The following is a 25120-nucleotide window of genomic DNA, read 5'->3' on the forward strand; positions in this document are numbered from 1 at the left end:
TAGTCTATGTTCTGCCCTATAGCATACTTTTTGTAGATCAAATACATAGTTTGAACCGATCCTAACGGAACTCTTGGGCGGAACCCCTTGTGATTGAACTGCATGTGTTTAAAACTGGGGCGTGTGTGGGCATTATTATTTAGTGTGCCCTCAGAATGCTTGCATAAGCATTTAGACAGGAAGACATGTGATAGAAAACTTGTTCCAGACTCAATTAACCTTTCAAACAACAAGTCCTGCTTTGACGCTTACAGCATAGTACAGAAACGGCGATTTCACAGAATAGTCAGATGAGCAGCTGTCATAGTAAATTGACTTCTTATACCGTCTGTTCCCTCCAACTTGCGGACGGGTCATGAGTATGCTCACTGAAAGTAAAGCCCTTCATCACCCAAATTAACCAAGTCTATGGATAAAGATGTGGTCGGCTCTGTGAATATCAACCCTAATCTGTGGTTTAGTGTACGATTGTCGGTTTTAAATGGCCACTCCATTTCCATTTTAAACAGCATACTAAAAGTAGGAATCATTTTAAGGACATTTCTGCTCACATGGGATTATTATATATATATATTTTACTCTAACCCATTTGTCATGGGTCCTTCTCAAAGACCTGCAATGAATGAAGGTTTGTGGATTCAAACATATTCTTAGAATTCTTATCAGTCCATTTGTATAGGTTTTAAACCTATAGGTGGGCTACTCTTATTATCATTCTATATATTGAGGCAATCAACTTAATTTAGTTGGTATTGTTACATTTAGTTTATGTTATAATAATAGCCTAGCCTATGTGTTGTTGTGTAGCACAAATACAACGTGTCAGCTCTGTAGTTGCACAATTACATAAAACGGTGACTTGAACTACTCAGCGAGCCCTTTTAGACCCACAGACTACATCTCCCATAAATCTCTGCGCTCCGGAGGTGTGGCCAAATCACCAAAACACAGATACAAGACCAATTTAGACCATCTGGATCCAAATCATTTAGGTTAGACCCTCTTTGTAAGTGGGAGCGTTAGGGAAGGCTTTTCGAGGTAGAAGGTGCGGTGGCAGTGGCAACTCAAAATACTCTGTCGACTTTGAATCCTGTCGTGCCAGTGTAAAACCATACATTGCTCTGAACAAAGCCGTGGACATAATCCATTACAGTTTGTGTTTTGTTATCAATCGTTATTGACTTGAACTTGCTCGAAGACTCAGTTAATCAGTGATCATGGCTGTGAACAGAACAAAGGTGGCTATTGGGTTTTTAGTCGCAGGGATTCTGACGGTAGTTTTTGGGACTGTTCTTGTATTTGTTGGACCAGTAATTATTGACGACCAAATTGTAAAGGTAAGTAAAATATAGACTACCTTAGCTATTACTTTTTTTAGAATGCGTCTTTCTTTTTTTGTTTACTAACCTTTCGCATAATTTTCTTAATAGTTCCATAACAGGATATTGTGGTCTTGTTTTCACGGTTGCATTGTCTTGCCACCTATACGTTTTGCTATAGAATTAGTTGCCTGTAGGGGAACTGATGGAATGACACGAGGAAGTTAAAATGGGTAGTCTTTAAAGAAATCCAGAGACATTATGGGAGACGGTTATGCAAACGCTAAGGGAATAGGCTACTCAATGCAGAATTTATTAGGAAAACATTGCTGGTTGGGCTACTCGTTTTATCCTGCAGTTTTGCTGCTCAGTCACGAACACCAACAGCTCAACCCAACGTTCTGACCATTGGTTTTATTTTGCATTTATTTTTAGAATTAGAACACCCTAACCAATTGTGTTTTCTAACAGTTTGTTAAAGTGACCCAGTGTAATTTTCATGTAATACGTTTTTAAACTTTGTAAAAATACTTTCTGTTAAAACTGTCGATATTTACTCGAATTGTTCTGCTCTCTCGCTCGCTCTCTCTCTCGCTCTCTCTCTCTCGTAGAATACAATAATTGACCCGAGTAATGAAATGACCTACACGATGTGGAAAGATGTCCCAGTTCCCTTCTACATGTCTGTTTATTTCTTCAACGTTCTCAACCCTAAAGAAATCCTCTTGGGAGAGAAGCCCATGGTGGAACAGAAAGGCCCATATGTCTACAGGTGACTGCGTGCAAACCACATACCCAAACCTGTTAGGCAAATCCTGGATAGGTCAGATCAAAAATATTTAAGGTAAAAAAAAATCCCCCCTTGTCCATAGGTTTGGATGGAAGTAGCCTGCTAAATGAACACAATGTTAACCCAATTCCCAATGTTGATTTCCCACTTTTTTCATTCCGCTTATCTAACGAGGTACTGGCGTTGTGTGGGTTGTTGCGCAAGTTCAGCAGTTTTGAGAGGGAAGTGCTCTGGCAGCAGTGAGCATGCAGACCCAGAGCCATGTGTCTGGTCTCAGTACAGAGGCGCTGGCTCTCTCCTGAACTGGGGCTGTACCTGTGCATACCGTCCACTCACTCCGAGACATCGGACCCGAGGGGAAGGAGGAATTGAATAGTCCAGTCTCTTTAGTTTTAGAGCCAAAACGGTTTAGCTGTTTACCTCCCCAGTGCTGTTTACAGGAAGACGGGGCAGGCTTGCTTGCCTCACAGTTGGTGTCACAGTCACGTGCGTTTATGCGAAGGACTGTCGTCCCCGACATTCACGTCCGACAACGGACCAGGAATCAGTTCACCAAAACGTTTCGGTCTAGTTATTGTTGCTTGGACTTGAGTACTCTCAAGCGCCCGTTCAATATAGCTTCTTCCCTGTCGCAGCTGTGTTGGCCAGGCTTCTGACATTTACCAAGTTTAGTTATAGTTTATGCTAAATGATCATCCCTTTCAGAAATTGCACATGTTTTAAACAACTGTTGACCTGTGCTCTGTCAAATTGGTATGTGGAATTTGGGTGTTGCTGGCTAATGTAAATAATTCAAACTGCTTTCAAGAACTCCAGATGTGCAGCATCCCTTTTGCCCAAGTTCTCTTAACAGGTCGTAACTCAGAGGGTAAAGGTCTGTGTATAGTAACCTAATGGTTTATGTACCATTTCGTTTTGAGTCCTTGACCCTTGGGGTACAGTTTTGGGTAGATGGTGGTCCATACAATAGCCTGTATGTAGGTCAACACTGTGGAATCCAGAAGAAGGGTTCTGGATTTTTGGCTGTGTGCATAGAAGCGGAAGTATGAAGTTTACTTTGTGGGCTTATTGTTACAGTTGATTAGAACATCATGGATTCTTGAGATTTTAACGAAAGCCCTTAAACTCACGATTGTACAACAAGGGAGTCAGGTGGCTGAGCGGTTAGGGAAGCAGGTTAGTAATCAGAAGGTTGCCAGTTCGATTCCCGGCTGTGCCAAATGACGTTGTGTCCTTGGGCAAGGCACTTCACCCTACTTGCCTCGGGGGAATGTCCCTGTACTTACTGTAAGTCGCTCTGGATAAGAGCGTCTGCTAAATGACTAAATGTAAATGTACAACATGGCCACATGCTGAATACAAATGAGATGAGAGAATTACACTATGCATAAGCCACCTTATCTCAGAATCTGATTGCACCATGTTGACCACTCATGCTGCTCATTCTTATTCTTATTTTTATATATATTTAAAGTTTTATTCTTAGATTGTCAAGTTCTTAGAAATAGTTAAATTAATTAAAGTACAAAAGCTTAAGATTCGTATATGTTTAGTGTTTTGCACCTCCCTGCCACAGGAAATTCCGTGTTTGTATAACATGCATGGCGAATAAAACAAATTCTGAATAATTATTCCTTTTCTCCAGTTCGGTTCTACTTTACCTCCCTCGCCACGTGCATTTAATTTATTCCCCTCATTCCACACAGTTCAGCCACCCCACTCCTTGAGGGAATATATGCTTACAGAATTGGACATTTTTAAAGCAAGATTTGTCTAATTTCAGGAAGCGTATTCAGAAGCAAAACATCACGTTCCACCCCAACGAGACAGTGTCGTATCTGGAGTATCGGTCCTATTACTTTGAGCCCGACATGTCTGCGGGGAATGAGTCGGACGTGGTCACCATACCCAACATGTTGGTGTTGGTAAGAATGCAAAATGCACCTCGAAATTAGTATACCTAGCTTCTGTTGAATACATTTCAAACTTGGAATAGCCCTTGTCGTTTTCTTGTTTGCTGAAAATATTTTTTTTACCCCTTTTATCTCTGTCAATATTGTTTCTGTGTTGGCTACCTTTTTGGTTTAAGGAAAGGAAATAAAACGCTTGTCCTTTTAGTCTGCAACTGGTCATCCACTTTCCTTGTGTTAATACTCTCCAATGGACCCCCCTTTCAGTATGTGCTTCTTCCGTGCCATTTATCACCTTGTTGTTCTCCTCCCTCCCACCAACAGGGGGCAGCAGTCATGATGGAGAACATGCCTTATGCTGTGCGCCTGATGATCAGCACCACCTTCAAGACCTTCAACGAAGGGCCCTTCCTGTCCAAGCCGGTGGGAGAGCTGATGTGGGGATACGACAGCAAGCTGGTGGACTTCCTCAATAAGTGGCTTCCCGGAATGCTGCCTTCCAGCGGCAAGTTCGGCCTGTTCTCCGAGGTGAGTGACAAGGGACTTTCTCTTTCAAGCTCTCTCTCTCTCTGTCTCTCTCTCTCGGTCTCTCCTTCTCGGCTGGGTGTTGGTTTAAAAGCTCCCTTTTCCATGATTGTGTTAACTTGTCTCGTGTCAATGTCGAAACTAAAAGTATACATCCTGTGGTTTTGTTTCCCTCCCTCAGTTTAATAACTCCAACACCGGTCTGTTCACCATTCACACTGGCAGGGATGACATAAGGAAGGTCCATAAAGTGGATTCGTGGAATGGCTTAACAACGGTAAGGCATTAAGGCTGACTAACAGAAGATAAGGCCTCTCTAATGAGTGTTGGTTAGACGTAGATAAGGAGGTTGTGTGGCGTTGATGTGTTTTCCTGGTCGTCCTCTCAGCTGCCGTACTGGAAGACCCCTCAGTGTAACATGATCAACGGGACAGCAGGACAGATGTGGCCCCCTTTCATGACCCCGGAGTCCACCCTCCCCTTCTACAGTCCCGACGCCTGCAGGTACACATGGGAGTCAGGTGGCTGAGCGGTTAGGGAATCGGGCTAGTAATCAGAAGGTTGCCGGTTTGATTCCTGGCCGTGCAAACTTATGTTGTGACCTTGGGCAAGGCACCTGACCCTACTTGCCTTGGGGGAATGTCCCTGTACTTACTGTAAGTCGCTCTGGATAAGAGCGTCTACTGAATGACCAAATGTAAATGTACACACACTCGCATCTGCACACTCCTTGAACTGTTTCTTACACTTCATTGTCTCACACTCACTCCTGTCCTATTTTAGGTCCATGGAGTTGGTGTATCAGCGTCCTGGCGTTATGAAGGGGATCCCCCTGTATCGCTTCGTGGCGCCCACAACCCTGTTCGCCAACGGAAGCGATTATGCTCCCAATGCAGGATTCTGTCCCTGCCGACAGTCTGGCATCCTCAACGTCAGCAGCTGCAGACAGAGTGAGTGTGTATGCACACACACACACAGACAGACGCGCGCAGACGCACACTTGAAGGAGCTCTGTTACCAATCATGGGTTTTCAACAAACAATAGATTGTTTTGTATGCATATCCAATGTTGGTCAAGTGGAGCAGATACAAAGATTCATGAAGACAAAGTTCATTTTTAAAGATTTCACCCGATTGGTATTTGCATAACATTTTATTCAGTGGGCAGACACTTATCCAAAGCAGTGTTTTAGTAGTGAATGCTAAAGATTGGCGGTCTGTGCACCAAACTTCTCTTTACCTAATGTGTGTGTGTGTAACTTCCTCAGACTCTCCAGTGTTCATCTCCCATCCTCACTTCTTCAACGCTGACCCCATCCTGCAGAGCTACGTCCAAGGCCTCCACCCCACAGAGGAGGAGCATGGCCTCTTCATAGACATCCACCCTGTGAGACACACACACACACACACACACACACACACTTACTTCATAGACATCCACCATCCACACTTGCTCGCTACATCCCAGAGCCCTGTCCATGGGAAAGCACATTGATATGTCAGACCATATTCTAATTGGGTTTGTCAGTCCAGCTTAGAAGATAACATTTATCGATGAGGTTATTCAGGATAATGACCAGCTGATTAGGTAAGGGTTATAAATGCCTGAGGATTGGTATTGCTTGAGTCCTACAAGCACAGATGTATTCCTTTTTTCTCTTGGACTAGTGCAATAATCTTATCCGTTCAGATACAGGGCACAGATTGGCTTCAGATTTGTTGAAGTTGTGATTATGTAACTGTGATTGGCCTTGAGCTTCACCTAAACCCACGAGCCTTGAGCTTCACCTAAACCCACGAGCCTTGAGCTTCACCTAAACCCACGAGCCTTGAGCTTCACCTAAACCCACGAGCCTAGCTGGGACTTCCAAGTTCAATGATGCTTTTATAATGATGTGATGGTTAAATGCGTTATGCACCCATAAATGGGGCAATGAGGCTTTTTAAAATGACTTATCTAAATTGGTTGCATAAACATGGGCCCTTATCAGATCGATTGTTTATCTTATCTGTGAGTTGAGATTTGTTTTTTTAGTTTGTCCAGTCATGGTTCAAAGGATTGAGGTGGATGGATACTCGGAAATATTTAGAGCTCTACATTAACCCATGCACAGACAGATTGGCACACTCGACCATAGCATACCTGACGGTTTAAATTTGCACAAATCAGTCCCAGTCAAGTACAGCAACTTCCCAACACTTTGGAAGATGAATATTTACATTTACATTTATTCATTTAGCAGACGCTTTTATCCAAAGCGACTTCCAAGAGAGAGCTTTACAAAGTGCATAGGTCACTGATCATAACAACGAGATAGCCACAAAACATTGCGAGTAGCCAAAACATGAAGCACACATTGTGAACAACCAAAATAAGTGCCAAAGGGAAGAACCATAAGAGCATGTAGTTAAACAAGTTACAATTAAACAACATGAACTGCTATAAGTGCAAGTGTACCTGTGGAAAAAAAGCAAGCAACAATAATAAAACAATATATCACAGCGAGTACAAAAATTTAAGTCAGTTACCACTAACCACAAGAGCAACATGTCTCTAAGCAAGAGTCATTGTGATTCTTGAGGAAACTAACATCGGGTCAAGCGAACCATTCCTAAGTACCGTTGTACTCCCGGAACAAGTGCGTCTTGAGCCTTAAATGTCCAGTGTGATAAGCTACAATCCATTGTCAGATTGGCTCTGTGTAAGTGTGTAATGAACTCAATGGCCACTAAACCAACTGACCATAAAACAAAGCTTATGGATTATGGGATTATGGTTAAGGTGTTCATCCCCCCCACAGATGCACACTAGGGGGATTTTTTTTAAATCATGTATGCCCTTGAGACAAGTGGCATGTTGATGGTTGCTCTGCAAGTACTGTACGATATTGTTGAACGTCATACTTGGGCCTCAGTGATTTTTGCTGCCATGCCAAAATGTTTACATAACTTCAGTCATGTTTGCCAGATCGTTGGGAAACTAATCAACTTCAGATCTTAGTCATGATTCTGGGCCTTCAGCTGCAGGCAAACCCTCTACCACTTGTTCCAACTGCTCAGGCCTGTTGCTAGTTGAGTTATAGTTATAGGGAGTTATTGCATGCACACCTGCAGTCTATGCAGGCATTACTCCCAGGTGAGTGGATTAGGCGTTATAGACTTGAGGAATGCGATGATCCAGGAGGAAGACCTCCCCAGAGTTGGGTTAACAGTCTGGGGCTAAAACACTGCAGGAGACTGCTGGTCCTCTCTGGGGAAGATCCAGGCTCAGCGGGGGCCGAGCCAGAACCACAACTGCTGAACAGTTTATCCTCAAATCGTGTTGACGACGTAGAGGCAGGGGCCAAGTTGTCTTTCTACATGTCAAGCCACACGTCATTAAATTGTGAGACTATCTGTTTTGTCTCAGCAAAATACTCCCCATCAGATCAGAATTGCAGGGCATGTGTTGCAGGAACATGGTGACCCATTTCTTTTGGCAGGGCAAATGTTCAATTACTGAATTGTTACAGTCTGGTACATGTCAGTAAGGAGTTTCATAGCGGGGATAACACAGGATACAGCCAATATTTCCCACTCCTGTTCCAGTGACGAGATACTCCTGAGGGGTTACGCAGGTCTGGAGACACACCTTGAACCTTCATCAGTCTAAATAATCCCCCATAATGGCCATTTTCAACCAGCGGTTGAAAATGTGTTGTTACTGACACTGCACTGATCTGGAGGTCTTTAACTGCTTATCACCAGTACTAAAATGTCTCTTAGCTAATCGCCAGTAGATAAGTAGCTTCTGACATAACCATACTTCTGGAAAAACAATCTCACCTGAGATGGAAGAGAACCTTGACGGCAGGTATGTTTGTCCAGTGGGGCAGCCCTGACTAAACTTCCAAATGTACCTTTTTTAGTATTTATAATGCCATTGATTTCATACCATTCCTCTACAAAATAGGAGGTATAAAAAGGGTGTCTATTCATCCATCTTCCTCCAGACGATGACACTGGGGAAGAGTAACGTACAGGGAATCTGGTGGTTCACACTTTTAACTACATTTATTATGTTACTGAACACTGGTGATTTGTCAAGCTTGAAGGCAAGTGGTCAGAAGTTTGTGGAGAACCTCCAAGGCATGCAAGCGATATCTTTTTATTAAAGAGAATCCTTTCCTGCTCTTTTCTGAGTCCTGAAGTATACCGTGTGTGTCCCCCCCCTTCAGGAGACTGGTGTCCCTCTGAATGTGTCCATCCGTCTGCAGCTCAACTTATTCATGAAGACCGTTTCAGGAATCACGTAAGGCAGCCTAATTCCACTCTGATCTACCAAACCCTCAGCCGTGCCCCTGACGTTTGGACCCTTTACAACGACACCACTATCAGCTGCCGTGATTTTGAGAACCAGCAGGTCCTGTAAGACCAAGGGTTCTGCAGTCCTGGTGTGTTCTGGTTCTGCTTGAAGGCGTGTGTGTGTGACCCTGTTTTGTCTTTGCAGCGAGACGGGGAAGATCTCCGATGTGGTGATGCCCATGATCTGGTTTGAGGAGGTACGTGTACCACAGACATGTCATAATTCCAGGCCCTAACATAGTTCTCTAACATAGCAACCTCTGGCCCATCATATACCACCTTAACCTCTCTCTGTCTCTCAGAGTGGATACATCGACGGGCCCATCCTGGACACGTTCCACACTAACCTGGTGGTGTTACCAGCAGTGATGGAGTACATGCAGTACACCTTCATTGGCCTGGGCCTGGTCACTATCCTAGGCGCTATACTGCTGGGACTTCGACACAAGGTAGGACTGTCTACACACGGCATGGACTCTTTGAATGTGCATGCTCAGGCCGTGCATGTTTAGTATAACAGCATTTGGATGCTCTTCGCTATGGAGGGATTACCACTACTAAACAAGTGACAGAAGAGCATGGACGGAAGCTGTCATTGGTTTGTGTTTGACAGTGCTGCATGCATTTACTAAGTACTCCTCCTGGACAGTCCTCTGCTACAGTTGCTCACGGGACTAGTGGGGGGCGGACTAGTGGGGGGCGGACTAGTGAGGGGCGGACTAGTGAGGGGCGGACTAGTGGGGGGCGGACTAGTGAGGGGCGGACTAGTGAGGGGCGGACTAGTGGGGGGCACACTAGTGGGGGGCACACTAGTGGGGGGCACACTAGTGGGGGGCGGACTAGTGAGGGGCGGACTAGTGAGGGGCACACTAGTGGGGGGCGGACTAGTGAGGGGCACACTAGTGAGGGGCACACTAGTGGGGGGCGGACTAGTGAGGGGCACACTAGTGAGGGGCACACTAGTGGGGGGCGGACTAGTGAGGGGCGGACTAGTGAGGGGCGGACTAGTGAGGGGCGGACTAGTGAGGGGCACACTAGTGAGGGGCGGACTAGTGAGGGGCACACTAGTGAGGGGCACACTAGTGGGGGGCACACTAGTGAGGGGCGGACTAGTGGGGGGCGGACTAGTGAGGGGCGGACTAGTGAGGGGCACACTAGTGAGGGGCACACTAGTGAGGGGCGGACTAGTGGGGGGCGGACTAGTGAGGGGCACACTAGTGAGGGGCGGACTAGTGAGGGGCACACTAGTGAGGGGCGGACTAGTGAGGGGCGGACTAGTGGGGGGCGGACTAGTGGGGGGCGGACTAGTGAGGGGCGGACTAGTGAGGGGCACACTAGTGGGGGGCACACTAGTGAGGGGCGGACTAGTGGGGGGCACACTAGTGAGGGGCACACTAGTGGGGGGCACACTAGTGGGGGGCGGACTAGTGAGGGGCACACTAGTGGGGGGCGGACTAGTGAGGGGCACACTAGTGAGGGGCGGACTAGTGAGGGGCACACTAGTGAGGGGCACACTAGTGAGGGGCACACTAGTGGGGGGCGGACTAGTGAGGGGCACACTAGTGGGGGGCACACTAGTGAGGGGCACACTAGTGAGGGGCACACTAGTGAGGGGCACACTAGTGGGGGGCACACTAGTGAGGGGCGGACTAGTGAGGGGCACACTAGTGGGGGGCACACTAGTGAGGGGCACACTAGTGAGGGGCACACTAGTGAGGGGCACACTAGTGGGGGGCACACTAGTGAGGGGCACACTAGTGAGGGGCACACTAGTGAGGGGCACACTAGTGAGGGGCACACTAGTGAGGGGCACACTAGTGGGGGGCACACTAGTGAGGGGCGGACTAGTGAGGGGCACACTAGTGGGGGGCACACTAGTGGGGGGCGGACTAGTGAGGGGCGGACTAGTGAGGGGCGGACTAGTGAGGGGCACACTAGTGGGGGGCACACTAGTGAGGGGCGGACTAGTGAGGGGCACACTAGTGGGGGGCGGACTAGTGAGGGGCACACTAGTGAGGGGCGGACTAGTGAGGGGCACACTAGTGAGGGGCACACTAGTGGGGGGCGGACTAGTGAGGGGGACTGGCAGTGATGGCTCTGTATTTACCAGAAGTGCAAGGGGCAGTGAGAAGTCTCCTAAAAGCGATAGTCGCGATTAAAGGGTTGTGTAAATGCTGCTCTTGTCCAGAACTGTGTGTTCTAGTATTTATCTGTGTAGTATTGGAGCTTTGTATTGGCTAAGATGGATGTTTATCAGTGAAGGAGGGGCAAACTGATGTTATGTGAGTACATATTTAATGTAAACAGTGACTTATCTAGTTCAAAGTGGGTTTATTGTAGACTTGGATATATAATCAGACGTGACAGGGGTGAAGTCCGAATGTGCTGCTTCCTGTGCCCTACTGGGATTCAGGATCAAATGTGCTTCTTTTGCAGAACGTTAAGACGGAAGCATTCGAGTCTACAGTTATACAGAACCCTGGGGTTAGTCACTAGCCCCGCCCCCTCTTTTCCCCTCAATCTTCCAAATCAGGAAGTGTTGAGGAATATGATTTGCCTCAACAGATTCCCACCTGTGTTGATTCTGAGGTAGTTTGTTCAGACTGGGGTCTGGAGGGCAGCGCTGTTGAGTTTCTCACACGTTTGCTCTCCAGACCTGGAGCACCCTCCCCTGATACGTACAGCCCATCGCAAGCATCTGTGACGATCTAATCAAGCTGGTCAGTCCATTCAGTTCCTAATCGATTCCCAAGTAGATTACATTTACATTTAGTCATTTAGCAGATGCTCTTATCCAGAGCGACTTACAGTAAGTACAGGGACATTCTCCCCGAGGCAAGTAGGGTGAAGTGCCTTGCCCGAGGACACAACGTCATTTGGTTGGCATAGCCGGGAATCGAACTAGCAACCTTCTGATTACTAGCCCGATTCCCTAACCGCTCAGCCATCTGACTCCCATTTCCCAAGTAGATGTGGAAGTGTTGGTTTTGGTTTTGTAGTGGGGTTTGCTCGTTTAAGATTGAAATACTTAATTTATCATAAAGTCTGGGGCACCACCCTAATATTGGTTTAGGACATTAGGGAATCCTATGTTTAATATGTAATAATCAGTCTCATCTTTAGGAATGAATTCGTAATAAGAGTAGAGCCAATCGTAACATCAGTGAACACGCACGTCAAAATATCTTTACAATGAATTTATTCAAGTAAGGTAAACAGATCTTATGAAAAGTTGGATTATGGGTTTGATATGAGAGATTGGTTTCAATGAACAGAATGAAATGGTCTAACTTAAAGAAAGGCAGAAATTGTACAGTCAGTGATTACATCCTTACAAATCATAAACAGAGCTCACGCCAATGCCATGTCGAGGGGGAAAGAGCGTTAGCCATAGTTACGTTTGATCAGGGGTTGATCAATGATGTTGAGGGCGGTTTGCGCCAAAGGTCCATTTGAAGAATCTGAAGTCACAGCGCGGCTGCGCTGGGTCATGTGACTGAGTCTGCGGGATCTCAGTGAAGTCGCATTTGGAATTGCGTTTTTGGTTCTTCTGTTGAAACGTCCAGATAGTGTCGCGATCACTATAAAGTTGAATCTCAGGAGAAGCTTGGCGACGTCCTTGGAACGCCAATCCTGATGGCGTTCATGCCATGGTCGGTTTCGCTGGAGTCCGAGATTGATGGTCATCTTAGGGCTTTATACAGTTCGAGGGAGGACCCGTCTGGGGTCAGATGTGGATTGGGGGAAGCTGGGTTCTCAACTCCCCCCTCCTTCCTTCACACCTACCAAAGGTGTGATCTGATCTCTGGCTGGTTCATTCGATTGGTTCAAATATTGTTCTGGACATCTTGGTACAGTTACAAAATATAGTTGAATGATTGTTTTATTATGATAGCTTCGTGTAGATACCAAGAATGACGTGGTTATCTTTCAGGAAGAAGGAGTTGTTACTAGAATCAAGATTTCAGTGAACACAACATTAAAACAAAGTAACAAACATAACACAAATATCCCTCTCATAATTCTCCACCTTGTACTCTTGTGGTAAAGGGGAAGTCTCAAGACTTTCCTCAAAAGTTCTGATCAAGGTATGTTCTTTGTTCAAATCGCCGCCGAAACGGATAGCAAATGGTCGCTGGAGACGTGTTGTCTAAATCAGGCCCTTTGAAGCTTGCAAGCTAGCAGGAGGGCTGATTAGGTAGATTGGGGAGGTCGTCCCCCCCCATTCTATGGTTCCTTTGCATCGGCGTTTGGTGGGTAATCAGCATACTGAGGGTGTCACAAGGGCTGATTAGGTTTGTCTGATGTGATTGAATCACTCTTCAGGTGTGGCAAGATGTTGGCTCCGTGTGGTCTTGTGGACCTCACTACAGTTTCATCATCTCCTCCTGAGGCAATATCCTGTTGGGATTGGACGACACACTGATCAACTGTCAATCTCATTCCCAAGTCAAATTTAGTCATGATTGTCCATAAGGGGTGTACCCTTAACCAATTGCATGTGTCCTCCGCATCTCGAAATCCAGCATTTAAATCAGAACACCTTGCACTGCATGCACACGCACACCTGACAAGGAAGAGCCACCAGCTTAAACCAACCCTGACCCTACACAACTCCAATCACCTTCTGATTATCTGTGGCTCCTCCCATTGGTTGATCTCTGGTTATCTTCCAGGCGACCGATAAAGACACTGTAAATGCCAAAGGCGCCCATGAAACACAGAAGGACAAATGTATCATGAAAGACACAGGTGGGTGTAAGTACACAACACACACGGCAGGGATCACATTTGTCTACAAAACGGCTTAATGGATTCAGACAACTAATTGCAGTTTGAGTCTCCATTTGATACCATAACAATTATTACACAACCTTTCAGCTGAGACTGTCTTAACTTGGTTAACTGATCCTTAAGTTTGGAGGTAAATTCAGGATAGAAATACGGTTTTTGGATAAAACATTATTTTTGAACTTGACACAATCTTGCATCGATAAATGGCCTCCATCAACCTCTCCTCCAATTCCCTGCCTAATCGTTATCACCGGTGGAAGAATGAATGTGTTTTCAGGGGGTGTCCTGCATGAACTGATGTCACACAGGCTACAAGGATTCTCCATCTCACGTGCCACTGTTCAATTAGGCGTGTGCAGTGGTTTGACTGACTCGTGACAGCGGTGTTGAGCATCTCAATTGCAAAACACACCTGCACTGTGGGTTTGACCTTGTTACCTATGAGGTAACAAGGTCGTATGAACAAACGTATGAACGTTTAACAGCTTTGCTTGATTACTTTAGTCGTTGTCGTCAAGACTGGGCAGAGACTCTTCAGAGGGAGACTGGTCCTCCATGACTTCTGTGGAAAAAAAAATTCAGCTTGTTTGGATGACCTTGTACCAGTTTTTTCTTCCCCTCACCAGCTTCCTGTAATATTGTTTTTGTATTTTCTCGTGACATTCAGCCCCTGCTGTTCCTTATGAGTTCTCTCTCTCTCTCTCTCCTAACTGACAGATCAAACCATGTGATACACTCCTGGATGCCAGTCTAAACACCTCACCCAGCGAAAAGACCCCTCTCCTGCAGGGTGGTGTGGACTGAGTGACATCACGCTCGTGCACACCCACACACATGAACACAAAGATGGTGCCTTTTTACAAAAGGGACTTCAACACGTACCACTGAAACACTCTTCCTGACATCCAGACCACACACCTGGGTCTCTTCTAGGTTTGAGATTCCTTCCTACTGGTGTATAGAGAGCAATGGAACTTCAGACTGAGAACACGGAACTGTCTTCCAAGGTAATGGGTCTAGCTTTGGAAGTCTGTTCTGCTCTGAACCAGTCGGAGTCCTCCTGCTGTTGTCCAACGGGCCAATGAGGAGCCACTTGCAGATTAGGTCACTGAGGGGATGAAATATTCTAGTGGTTTGTGGGAGGTTTAGCACTTGGCAGTTTTGAACGGTTTTCTATTGGGTTAGCCACACAATGAGAATTTTCATGTTTGCGGTAATTTTAAATAAAATGTTTAGCACTTGTCTACATCAGTGGCTGTTTGAAGATCTGGGAAACCTTTTTTTTTATCTAAAAAGCAAATGTTAACATCTCATGGTTAGTGTATTTTATGTTTAATGCCATATGCCTTTTTTGTGTGGTTCTGTTTTTGGAAGTGACCATTTGTTTGTACTTCTCCCTAGTGCTTAAGTATCAGCCATAGTGGCAATAATTTCCTTTCTAATGTGGAGCTGGGTTTGTGCATCCAAAAAGGGTCATTCGTGTTTTAGATATTTGGGGCCTCCAGGGTTTTTGGTGGCTGGTGTCTTTCTCAGGCAAAAGCCAGAGTTTGGAAAGAGAACAGTACTATAGATGTTGTGCCCCAGACTTCAATTCAGACGAAGCACAGTAAAAGTATTATGATAAATAACTTGTAGGCGAAATTAGTGCGACTGCCATCAATCGCACTAATCTCATTTTATTTTCTTGTGCAATCAGACCAAGTATTGAGTTGCCGGATATTTATGCAGTGTTCAAAATGTTTCATCAGAAAAAGGACTGTTGTATTTCTGCCATAGTTTATATTGGGATTTTGTGCTACTCCACCTATGTGCCTAGAGTTGTGGTATGGCCAAATGCATCTCAGACCTTCATCTGCCTGGTATACTGTAGTGATGCATGTTCCCTGCTAGTGATTTTTATACCACCACTTCTAGAACACACTGAATCCATTCAGATCTGGTGTAAACTAAGTATGAGGGAATTATTTGAATGTTTTTTGACCAGTGTAATTTCATAGAAGCACTGCATTTGAATGTGTTTCGCGTGCATTTCACTGGGTTTCTGACGAGGCCGGTTGAATTTATGAATGTAATGTTAGGATACGTCCACATGATTAAAGTTTAAGACGATTAAAAAAAAATCTTTGTAAATAATACATGCATTTTGATACATACATCATTTGTTTTATGGGTCTGGATACATATTACATTTACATTTAGTCATTTAGCAGATGCTCTTATCCAGAGCGACTTACAGTAAGTACAGGGACATTCCCCCCGAGGCAAGTAGGGTGAAGTGCCTTGCCCAAGGACACAGCGTCATTTAGCACGGCCGGGATTCGAACTGGCAACCTTCAGATTACGAGCCCGATTCCCTAACCGCTCAGCCACCTGACATCTTGTACAAATGTTTGGTCCATTTTTTGACTGAACACAAGGATCAAGCTCTGCAAGCTTCTGATCACACAGGCTCTGTGTGATCAGAACCTGGGTTGAAGACCTTAAGTTTGGTTGGCATGAAGCCATTGATCACACAATGATGACAACAATCATGATTACACTGGTGACTATGGCAACCACCATCTTGAGTTTCTTCCTCTTTGGGGTCTTGACCAGTCAGTCACCTGACCATGGTCACCTGACCATGATGTGCTTTGCCAGTAGGGAGATGTGAGCTGTAGGAGAGCGGGATCACGTGTCCAATTGCATAATGTACTTACGTTGGCCCATGTGTTTCTGATTAGAGTCTTAGACGGGTCACCACTGGTGTTGAATGTAGAGATATCAGGGCAGTGTGTGCAAGCTTCAAATTCCTGTGTTCTTGAGTAATTCCTTTTGAGTTATCATTTTGTACATGTGAGGTAGGTGTGATGTTATGTAAGACCGTGTTGCTGATTGAGGTTTCCAATTCCTCTGCCAGGTTGGTAAGGTTATGCATTTGCTCTTCTCTCCAGAAGGTTTTCTAAGTTTTTCTACAGTCTTATTAGTGACCTCATCTAAAGAGAGCTGTATGGATGTGATCCTGCTCTTCTCCTCAGGGGCTCTCCACCCCTCTCTCCCTGTCCAATCAGGGCTGTCCTCCTACAGTAGAAGATACCAGTGAACATGTGCAGGAAAAGTGATCTTAGTTCAGTGCAGTATTGATAGTTCCTTTGTAAAAGTTCTGTTAACAGAATATGCAGTTCTGTGAAAAGACAAAACACATGAATGTGTACTGAAACTAGCCCCTCCAACTGTAGTTGTGCTGCAGCCAAGTGTGACTGAGGACAGCCCAGAGGTCTACAAACTGTGTTCAGCCTTGTGATCAGGTTGTCTTCATGTAAAGGTGAAAATATTTTAGCATGTATGGTTGCAGTATACGTTTTGCCACTAGATGGCGCCAATTTAATACAACGTAAATGTATGTTTGACAGTCAGAACGGCTACAGACATAATTGTCAGTCTCTTCATGTTAAGTTTTGTCTACCGTGACGCCGCTTTTCATACAGCAGTGCGTCTTGCCCTCTGCCTGAACCCAAGTCAATCTCCCTCTTGAAGTGCACCCGAGATGACAGTCGTACTGACAACATCAAACAGACGCAATGAAGCAGGTTCCCCCTGCTAACCCCGAGAACAGGGGAACCGTCCGAACCTGACGTTCGCATGCCATCAAATGTAGCCCAGGTGCTTAGAGAAGTCAACTGAAGTATAAGTAATAGACCATGGTACAATGATGCCGATACAATTAAAGAACGGAGCTCTGAAGTTAATGTAACCCTGCCGCAATCTTCCACCTCTCTCCTTTCTTTCTCTCGCAGTCTCTTCATTGCACTTCTTCACTATCTTTAACTGTTACCGTCTGTCTCCTCATCCAAGTTCCGTCACATTAAGAAAATTGTACGTTAAATGGGCTGTTCACAATGTCATATCTGGATTTCAAAACAATAGAGCCTGTGTCAGGCAGCTCTTTAGAAAACCAGTCGCGTGTGTCGCGGTTCACCAACTGTCAACACAAGTTGGAATGACACATTTATAACAGAAATGACAACTTGACAGTGTTCTCTTCACAACTCTCCACCTTCCTCCTAACGTTCGCAGTGCGGATTCTATCCTGACCAACAGAATATATTTTTATTTTTTTGATCAGAAAAACATTTATTTAATATGTGATCTGCATTCTCAGCTCATGTCATTACTCACAAAACACAACAGAAGCCCTAAATACATACATTAGTCCAGTATGTAAAAGACAGGGATGTTCCAATGTAGTCAGTTCAATAGTGTGTGGATCATTAAATAAGACACTATTATACACATATTCACACATTGTTCATATAGCACATGTAAACACAAATACTGACAATAACATTACATTTCAACAACTATTAACAACACTTGTGATGGTCCATTTCCTCCTTCTTGTCTGAAGCCTGGCTGCGTGTCCATGTGTGAAAGGGTATGTGAGTGTGTGTGTGTGTGTGTGTGTGTGTGTGTGTATGGGTCTCTGTGTGTGACTGTGTGTGTGTGTGTGTGTGTGTGTTTGTGCGCACACACACACACTGACCTCCAGGGGGAAGCAGCTGGTGGCTGTTCAATCAGGTGTGTGACAGGGAGCCCAAGCATGATCAAAACAACCTCACACACACACACACACACCACACACACACACCTCACACACACACACACACACCTTACACACTCCTCACACACCTTACACACACACACACACACACACACACACACACACACCTCACACACACACACACACACACACACACACCTTACACACACACTCCTCACACACCTTACACACACACACACACCTTACACACACACACACACACCTGGCCTGGTCTACGCGTCTGTGAGGAACTCTGGCAACCATCTCAGCCTTGACATCAAGCAGTATGTTGATGTGGACGCAAGTACATACACTAACATAAACATGACATCATACACACTCATGCATAAACATGCCAGTATGGCTACAGACACCACGTCTGACTGCTTCGATGAATAACATCCCTTCGCACATCTCTTTCACAGCTCCAATGAGCCACTGATGCACATGTTTGTGGCTCTACGTCGTGTAAAGTAGTTTGCTAGGCTCACATGATGCACATACAAACCTATGGGTCACTAACGAACACCCCTACGCACGTTAAACGCATGCTAGTTCAGTCTGGGCCTAGTTTCAAGCATCCTCTGGCTCCATGATGTGCGTGTTTTCCTGTTGTTACTCTGTGTGGACAGATTACATTTAGTCATTTTAGCAGACGCTCTTATCCAGAGCGACTTAAAGTAAGTACAGGGACATTCCCCCGAGACAAGTAGGGTGAAGTGCCTTGCCCAAGGACACAACGTCAACTTGTCACGACCGGGAATCAAACCGGCAACCTTCTGATTACTAGCTCAATTCCCTAACCGCTCAGCCCCCTGACTCCCTGAGGACTGTGTGGAACAGAGGAGCCGGAGGAAAAGCATCTCTCATTCCCCCCCCCCCAACCTGCCCCCCCCGCTCTCCCCCTCGCCCCTCTCCTCTTCTCCTTCTCTCCCTCTCTGTCTCTCATCTGTTCTGTTTATAGCTGCCCTCGTGGTCTGGCCTGGTGTACAGAGCAACCCTCCACACATTGTCAGGGGCAGGGGGGGTAATCCTCCTAAACAGCTGCTGTCACCCAACACACACACACACACTCACTGCCCCTATACACACATACACACACACACGCACACTGCCCCTATACACACAGCACACAGCTGTAACCTAATAACTGGACACTGAGATATTTCTGTTGCTCAGGGCAGCGGAGGGTTAAGGTATCTAAAGTTCTGGAATTGGGTTGGAACTGTACAGAGAACAAACGTGCTGATGACGAGGGAGGGGGGACTATCAGTGAGTCTCAATCGGTATCTGAACTTGTCCCATCCAGGTTGGACCCAGAGCCAGTCTCTTAATTCACAAGGCTTGCACTTGAACGCAATTCCAAGTTGTGTTTGGTAGACTGGGGGGAGCCATTCGAGGTGGGCTCCGCGGCCTGGAGGTTGAGAGGGGTGCCGGCTGGCTGTTCGGCCCTAAAACGGTCCAGGTCTGTGGGCTGGATAACGGTGGACACGCTGGTCTCCATCCGGCTTGCCCGGTACACACTGACCTGGGACCACATGGTAGAAGGGTTTCACTGTCTCTCTCTGTCTCACTCTCTCTCTCACTGCCTCTTTCTCCCTCACGCGTACAAACACACACACAGCAGACGAACCTGGGTCTGTAGGTAGCGGGTAGATTTGAGCTCCAGTCCCTCGTATGAGCTGGCAGCGACACACGGACAGCAGCAGAACATCTGCTGAAACCCTGCCCTGAATCTGGAGAGAGAGAGGAACATAAACAGACGGACAGACAGGTAAGCCAATGGGTCGATGGACAGACAGACAGACAGACAGACAGACGTACAGATAGACAGGCAGATAGATAGGCAGACAGGCAGACAGGCAGACAGACAGACAGACAGACAGGCAGGCAGGCGTAAAGATAAACAGGCAGGCAGATAGACAAGCAGGCAGACAGACAGGCAGTGTCACCTGTCGTTGAGGCAGCAGTAGATGATGGGGTTGTACATGGTGGAGCTCATAGCCAGCCACATGATGGCCAGGTACACCTGCTGGATGTAGCGCTCCTCAAACATCTCGGGGAAGAACTGGTGCACCAGGAAGTAGACATGGAAGGGCAGCCAGCACACGGCAAACGTACACACCACCACGATCATCATCTTCACCACCTGGCAGAGGACATGGAGGAGCACACGGTACAAGTAGTAGCGTGTGTGTGTGTGCGTGTGTGAGTGTGTGCATGTGTGTGTGTGTGAGTGCATGTGTGTGTGTGCGGTACCTTGCGTTTCGCTGTGAGCTGCTCTCTGTAGCGGTCCGAGGAATCCCCAGGGATCTCACCGGCCCACAGGGTCACGCCCACCACCAGATATGCACACCCCATAATGCACAGGGGCAGGAAGTAGATCAGAAGAACCTCGCAGACATAGTAGCTGAAGAGGAAAGACAACAATGTCAGCGCCCACGGCAACGAAGGATGTTTTTTCGTTTCTTGGGGGGGGGGGGGGGGGAGTTTAAATCACACCAGCTCCACCTACGAATTCTCGAATCGGTTCGCAGACATGATGAGGAGAGAGGAGGGGAGAGGAGGCGAGAGGAGGGGAGGGGAGGGGAGAGGAGGGGAGTGAGGGGAGAGGAGGGGAGTGAGGAGGGGAGGGGAGTGAGGAGGGGAGGGGAGGGGAGGGGAGGGGAGGGGAGGGGAGAGGAGGCGAGTGAGGAGACAGGCAGACACTCTCACCCCTCAGGGATCTTCTTCACATCAGCTGGACATGTAGGACACTTTAGCTCTACCATCTGGAACATCTCCCTAGCTGCCCCTCTACCCCAAGGCCCCTCTCAGACCCCCAACCCCTCTCCTTCTAGAAACAAACACATACCTTCTCCTACAGACACACACACACACCTCCTCCTACAGACACACACACACACACCTCCTCCTACAGACACACACACACCTCCTCCTTCTACACACACACACCTCCTCCGACAGACACACACAAGCACACCTCCTTCTACACACACACACACACCCTTTCCCCTACAGACACACGCGCACACACACACCCCTACTTCCACACACACACACACACACACCTCCTCCTACAGACACACACACACCTCCTCCTCCTACACACACACACCTCCTCCGACAGACACACACAAGCACACCTCCTTCTACACACACACACACACACACCCTTTCCCCTACAGACACACGCGCACACACACACCCCTACTTCCACACACACACACGGACCTCATTGTTGTTTATCGTCTCAATCAAATCGTGAGAGAGCAGCTAGGGACGAGGGCTGGGATTGGGCACGACAGCAGAGGGTGGGAGAGAGGAAGTGGGGTTTTGCGGCTCAGCTGCCGACCCCCCGAAAAATACGACTTCATTTTCATCACCACATGATCTGTAATTAGCTTCTCAAGTAGTGTTCACCCCCCCCGGAATAGAGACGAGGCAGGGAGGCAAACACAAACCAGCTGACGTCCCGCTATCGCACGTGGGGCGCACAAACGCAGGTGTGATTACTCACATCTTCTGGAAGTCGAGGGAGCTGTAGTCAGGCCAGTCTATGTAGCAGACGGTTCGGCCGGGCAGCACAGCCGTGGCGGAGTAGTAGTACTGAGGGAAGGCCAGGAGAAGGGCCAGCAACCAGATCACGCCGATGACCACACGGGTCTGTGTGGAGGACAACCTCTGCTGCAAGGGATGGATGATGGCCATGTACCTGAACACGCCCGCAAACCAGACACTTTCAAATTTCACGTTTTTATCGTCAGGTGCACAGCAACAACACAAGGTCAAACTGGGCACTGAAATTCTTGGGACAAGACAACGCAAGTCACGGTGGTACCTTTGCAGGACAGACACATAAACGACGCATTTTCACACATCTCCATCTCTCTCAACCTGCCACACACACACACACACAGCAGGGATTCTGTTGGGAACCTGATTACTTTTCCATTCCACTGGCCAAGTTTAATTTTCAATTACCATCTTGAATTTAAAGCCAGCATCTGATGGCTAGAGTTGGAGAGAGACAGGCATAATTGATTGCCAGGGGTCTTATCCGGGGAGAGCTTTAACAAGTACTAGCTTTCTGTCTCGGGGGCCTAATACCAGCTGCTGTGCTGAAGTGTCTGTTTGGATTTTCGTATCTCTCCGAATTAAAGCTAATCATGCAAAGCTAATGCCAGGTGGCCTCGCCAATTCCCAGAAGTTAGGGGCGTTTGTTTAAATTGTTTCTGAAAGCGCAGGGGATTGTGTGTTGTGCAAAGCGGCACCTTGGTTTTGTTTTCCAATTTAATGGAGGAGCTTGTTCTTTCAAACACCGCCCTTATAGGATTGATTTTTTCCCACCTATCCAATTCCCACCACTCCCTGAAACTGAGAACATGTCATTTTCATTTAATTTTGACATAACACGAAACTAACACCTCACAAGACTGTCACACTGACATCACGTCGCACGCACGTACAGTGCCCACTCGAGTTGAGTGGAACAGCAGGCGTTCGCTCGACATTTTTGCAAGATTTGAGAGGTGTGAGTAGTGCTCGATGTTTCTCGTGTTGTGATGTTGCAACTCACCTATCCAACGCGATGGCCGTCATGGAATAGATGCTGGCAAAGACAGCCGCTATGGGGAAGAAGTTATGAAAGCGACAGTAGACTGTCCCAAAGTACCATTCGTTATGGACAGCATAGGCAAAGTTGATCACTGTGTTGAAAGCCGACATTGAGGCCTCAGCGAATGCCAGGTTGACCTAAAGTGCAATAAAAAAAGATTTGTTGTTGTTGTAGATTTTGGTGACAGTATTGTCCAATTAGCCGAAGCCTACGTTAGTCGCAGGGGGTCTAGGCGAGTTTAGTTAAATTTGCTCTTCAGCTACAATACCTCTGTCACATTCGTTCATTTTGACCCAGTCACACAGCGACCCTATACTGGTCCAAAATAACCCTAACTGGTTTTACCTGGGCACCGAAAGGACTGAAGTAATCTAAACTATGAGAGGGGGTCAGCGCCTTTAGGTTCACCGTAAGGAAACTCGTACTCATGCCATATAGTGGCATCAACAGTTTGAGCCCTCATCAATTTTAACCAGACTTCAGATAGCCTAATTTCATGCAAATAGCTACAATTCTATCAACATATTTTTAAGACTATACAAATTGATAGGCTCGTTTTATTTACCAGGAAATAGTTGGTAACGGTCCTCATGCGTTTGTGCGCGAGAATGATCCAGATGACCACCAGGTTACCGACCACTGACACGGCGACGATGCTGCAGTAAGCGATAGCCCACAGCCCAATTTGCCAGACAGGCTGAACGAACTGGTTGTAGTTGTCCGTCTGGTTAGCAGAGATGTTGGGCTCGTTTAGTATACTGTCAACGACTGTGATATTAAAAATAGGGTCCATCTTCTATGCGTTCCAAGATTAGTTGATAGTTTTTGTGAGCGGGTGAATATTAAAATAAAACTTATTCTAAATTATCTATCGACAAAAGTATTAAAAACAAAAAAACAAAGCATTCACATGTGTCGTTTTTAATATAATAATCTCTGTGTTACACGGTTCCATGCCCCGTGTCTTGCAGGTCTCAGTGCTTGAAGTCTTCCCCTCAAATAGTCTTCACCATTTCAGGTCTTCGGATGTATTCCCACTGTCTAGCGAATGGAGAGAGATTGTATGAGAGCTCTGAATAACCTTCAGCGCCAAGCAGTTTGAGAGCGCATGCTACGCACATTTCTGCCCCTTGCGCACGGTGTATATATAACCTCCTTGCCCCATACGCACGAGCGTGACACGCGGGAACGCGGGACACACCTGTTTACACTTTTACAAATGTGTTTTTATACATATCTCTCTGCCATTAAGCAAGGAGTTGAACATGAACCTTAACTGCCTAGCAGCCTAGACTGGTGTACCTTTTTCCCTTTGACTGAGTTGACATCTATTTATCAGTTCTAAAATGGCTCCCTCAACGCCCACCTTGGGCCCAGGTTCTGCAGCTCACTATGATGTGGTCTGATGTCTCCTCAAACACAGAACACTAAGATGCCATCGTTATGGAGAGCAAGATTGGCTCAGCAAAACTTTGTCTGGGTCTGGTCACCTTATTACTTTCTCCTGTGCCCTTCATCTATCTTTTGATCTCCCTCTCTCTCCCCCACCCTCTCTCCCCCTCCCTCTCTCTCTTTCTCTCTCTTGCTCGCTCATGTTCTCCCTTTCTTTCTCTGACTGGACTGACATTCTCAGAATCCACAGCACATCCAATTCCATAGACATGGGACTCTGTCTTTACCGATAACCAGTACATTCTGTTAGAGGACAGACTGGAGTGTCAGGAGCCCAATGAGGGCGGACAGGAGATAAGGAGAGAGGAAATGAAAAAAGAAACACAGACTGAATGGACTCATTTAGGACGTGAGAAGGGCGGATGGAGAGGATGGAGGAGGAGGAAAACGTGTTAGCGGTCAATTTGAGCATTTCACAACTCTCTCTCTCAGAGTAGGAGTCTCAAGTCCCGCCCGGCCACCGGTGGAGAGACAGAGTGAAGACCCTTGTCGAGCTAACACACACAGTCCCCCAGGCCCCGGTCACACAGCCTCCAAGAGGCCCGGGTAGGTAGATGGAGTCAGGGGGAAAGCTGGGAAGGAGGTGAGAATGAATCAGAGGAGAGGACTGAGTGGCTGTATGAGCGGGAGAGAGGGAATGGCTCTTCGTTATGGAACGGGTACATAACCCAAAGGTTCATAACGAACCTTTGGGTTATGTTTACCCAATTTTACCCAATACAAAAACAAATAAAAATAATTTTCTTTTAAACGCAATGTGGGGGGTCTGAGACAGCCCAACGGTTAAAA

At 46.7% G+C, this 25120-nt stretch overlaps 2 protein-coding genes across 4 annotated transcripts; one reads left to right on the forward strand and one right to left on the reverse strand.

Moving 5' to 3' along the window:
• The first annotated feature begins 938 nt into the window (after positions 1–938).
• scarb1 (scavenger receptor class B, member 1) lies at positions 939–15815 on the forward strand. 3 transcript variants are annotated; one of them, XM_062484127.1, is made up of 14 exons: positions 939–1337; positions 1931–2091; positions 3893–4034; positions 4344–4547; positions 4726–4821; positions 4933–5048; positions 5328–5494; positions 5813–5931; positions 8762–8835; positions 9034–9085; positions 9191–9337; positions 11325–11372; positions 13565–13640; positions 14400–15815. In XM_062484127.1, the coding sequence occupies exons 1-14, from the start codon at positions 1218–1220 to the stop codon at positions 14411–14413; spliced, it is 1536 nt and encodes a 511-aa protein (XP_062340111.1). In that variant the 5' UTR covers positions 939–1217; the 3' UTR covers positions 14414–15815. The 3 variants fall into 3 exon arrangements, with proteins under 3 accessions (XP_062340111.1, XP_062340112.1, XP_062340113.1); XM_062484128.1 differs by lacking the exon at positions 11325–11372 and having other exon boundaries at positions 940–1337; XM_062484129.1 differs by lacking the exons at positions 11325–11372; positions 13565–13640 and having other exon boundaries at positions 942–1337.
• Positions 15816–19179: 3364 nt separating this feature from the next.
• On the reverse strand, positions 19180–23947 carry LOC134038633 (substance-P receptor-like). Its single transcript, XM_062484125.1, has 7 exons — positions 23445–23947; positions 22841–23016; positions 21782–21976; positions 20521–20671; positions 20214–20410; positions 19895–19997; positions 19180–19789 (listed from the first exon to the last, which is right to left on the reverse strand). The coding sequence occupies exons 1-7, from the start codon at positions 23670–23672 to the stop codon at positions 19592–19594; spliced, it is 1248 nt and encodes a 415-aa protein (XP_062340109.1). The 5' UTR covers positions 23673–23947; the 3' UTR covers positions 19180–19591.
• Between the last annotated feature and the right edge of the window lie 1173 nt (positions 23948–25120).

The sequence above is a fragment of the Osmerus eperlanus genome, chromosome 18 (genome assembly GCF_963692335.1).
Source record: "Osmerus eperlanus chromosome 18, fOsmEpe2.1, whole genome shotgun sequence".
NCBI lineage: Eukaryota > Metazoa > Chordata > Actinopteri > Osmeriformes > Osmeridae > Osmerus > Osmerus eperlanus.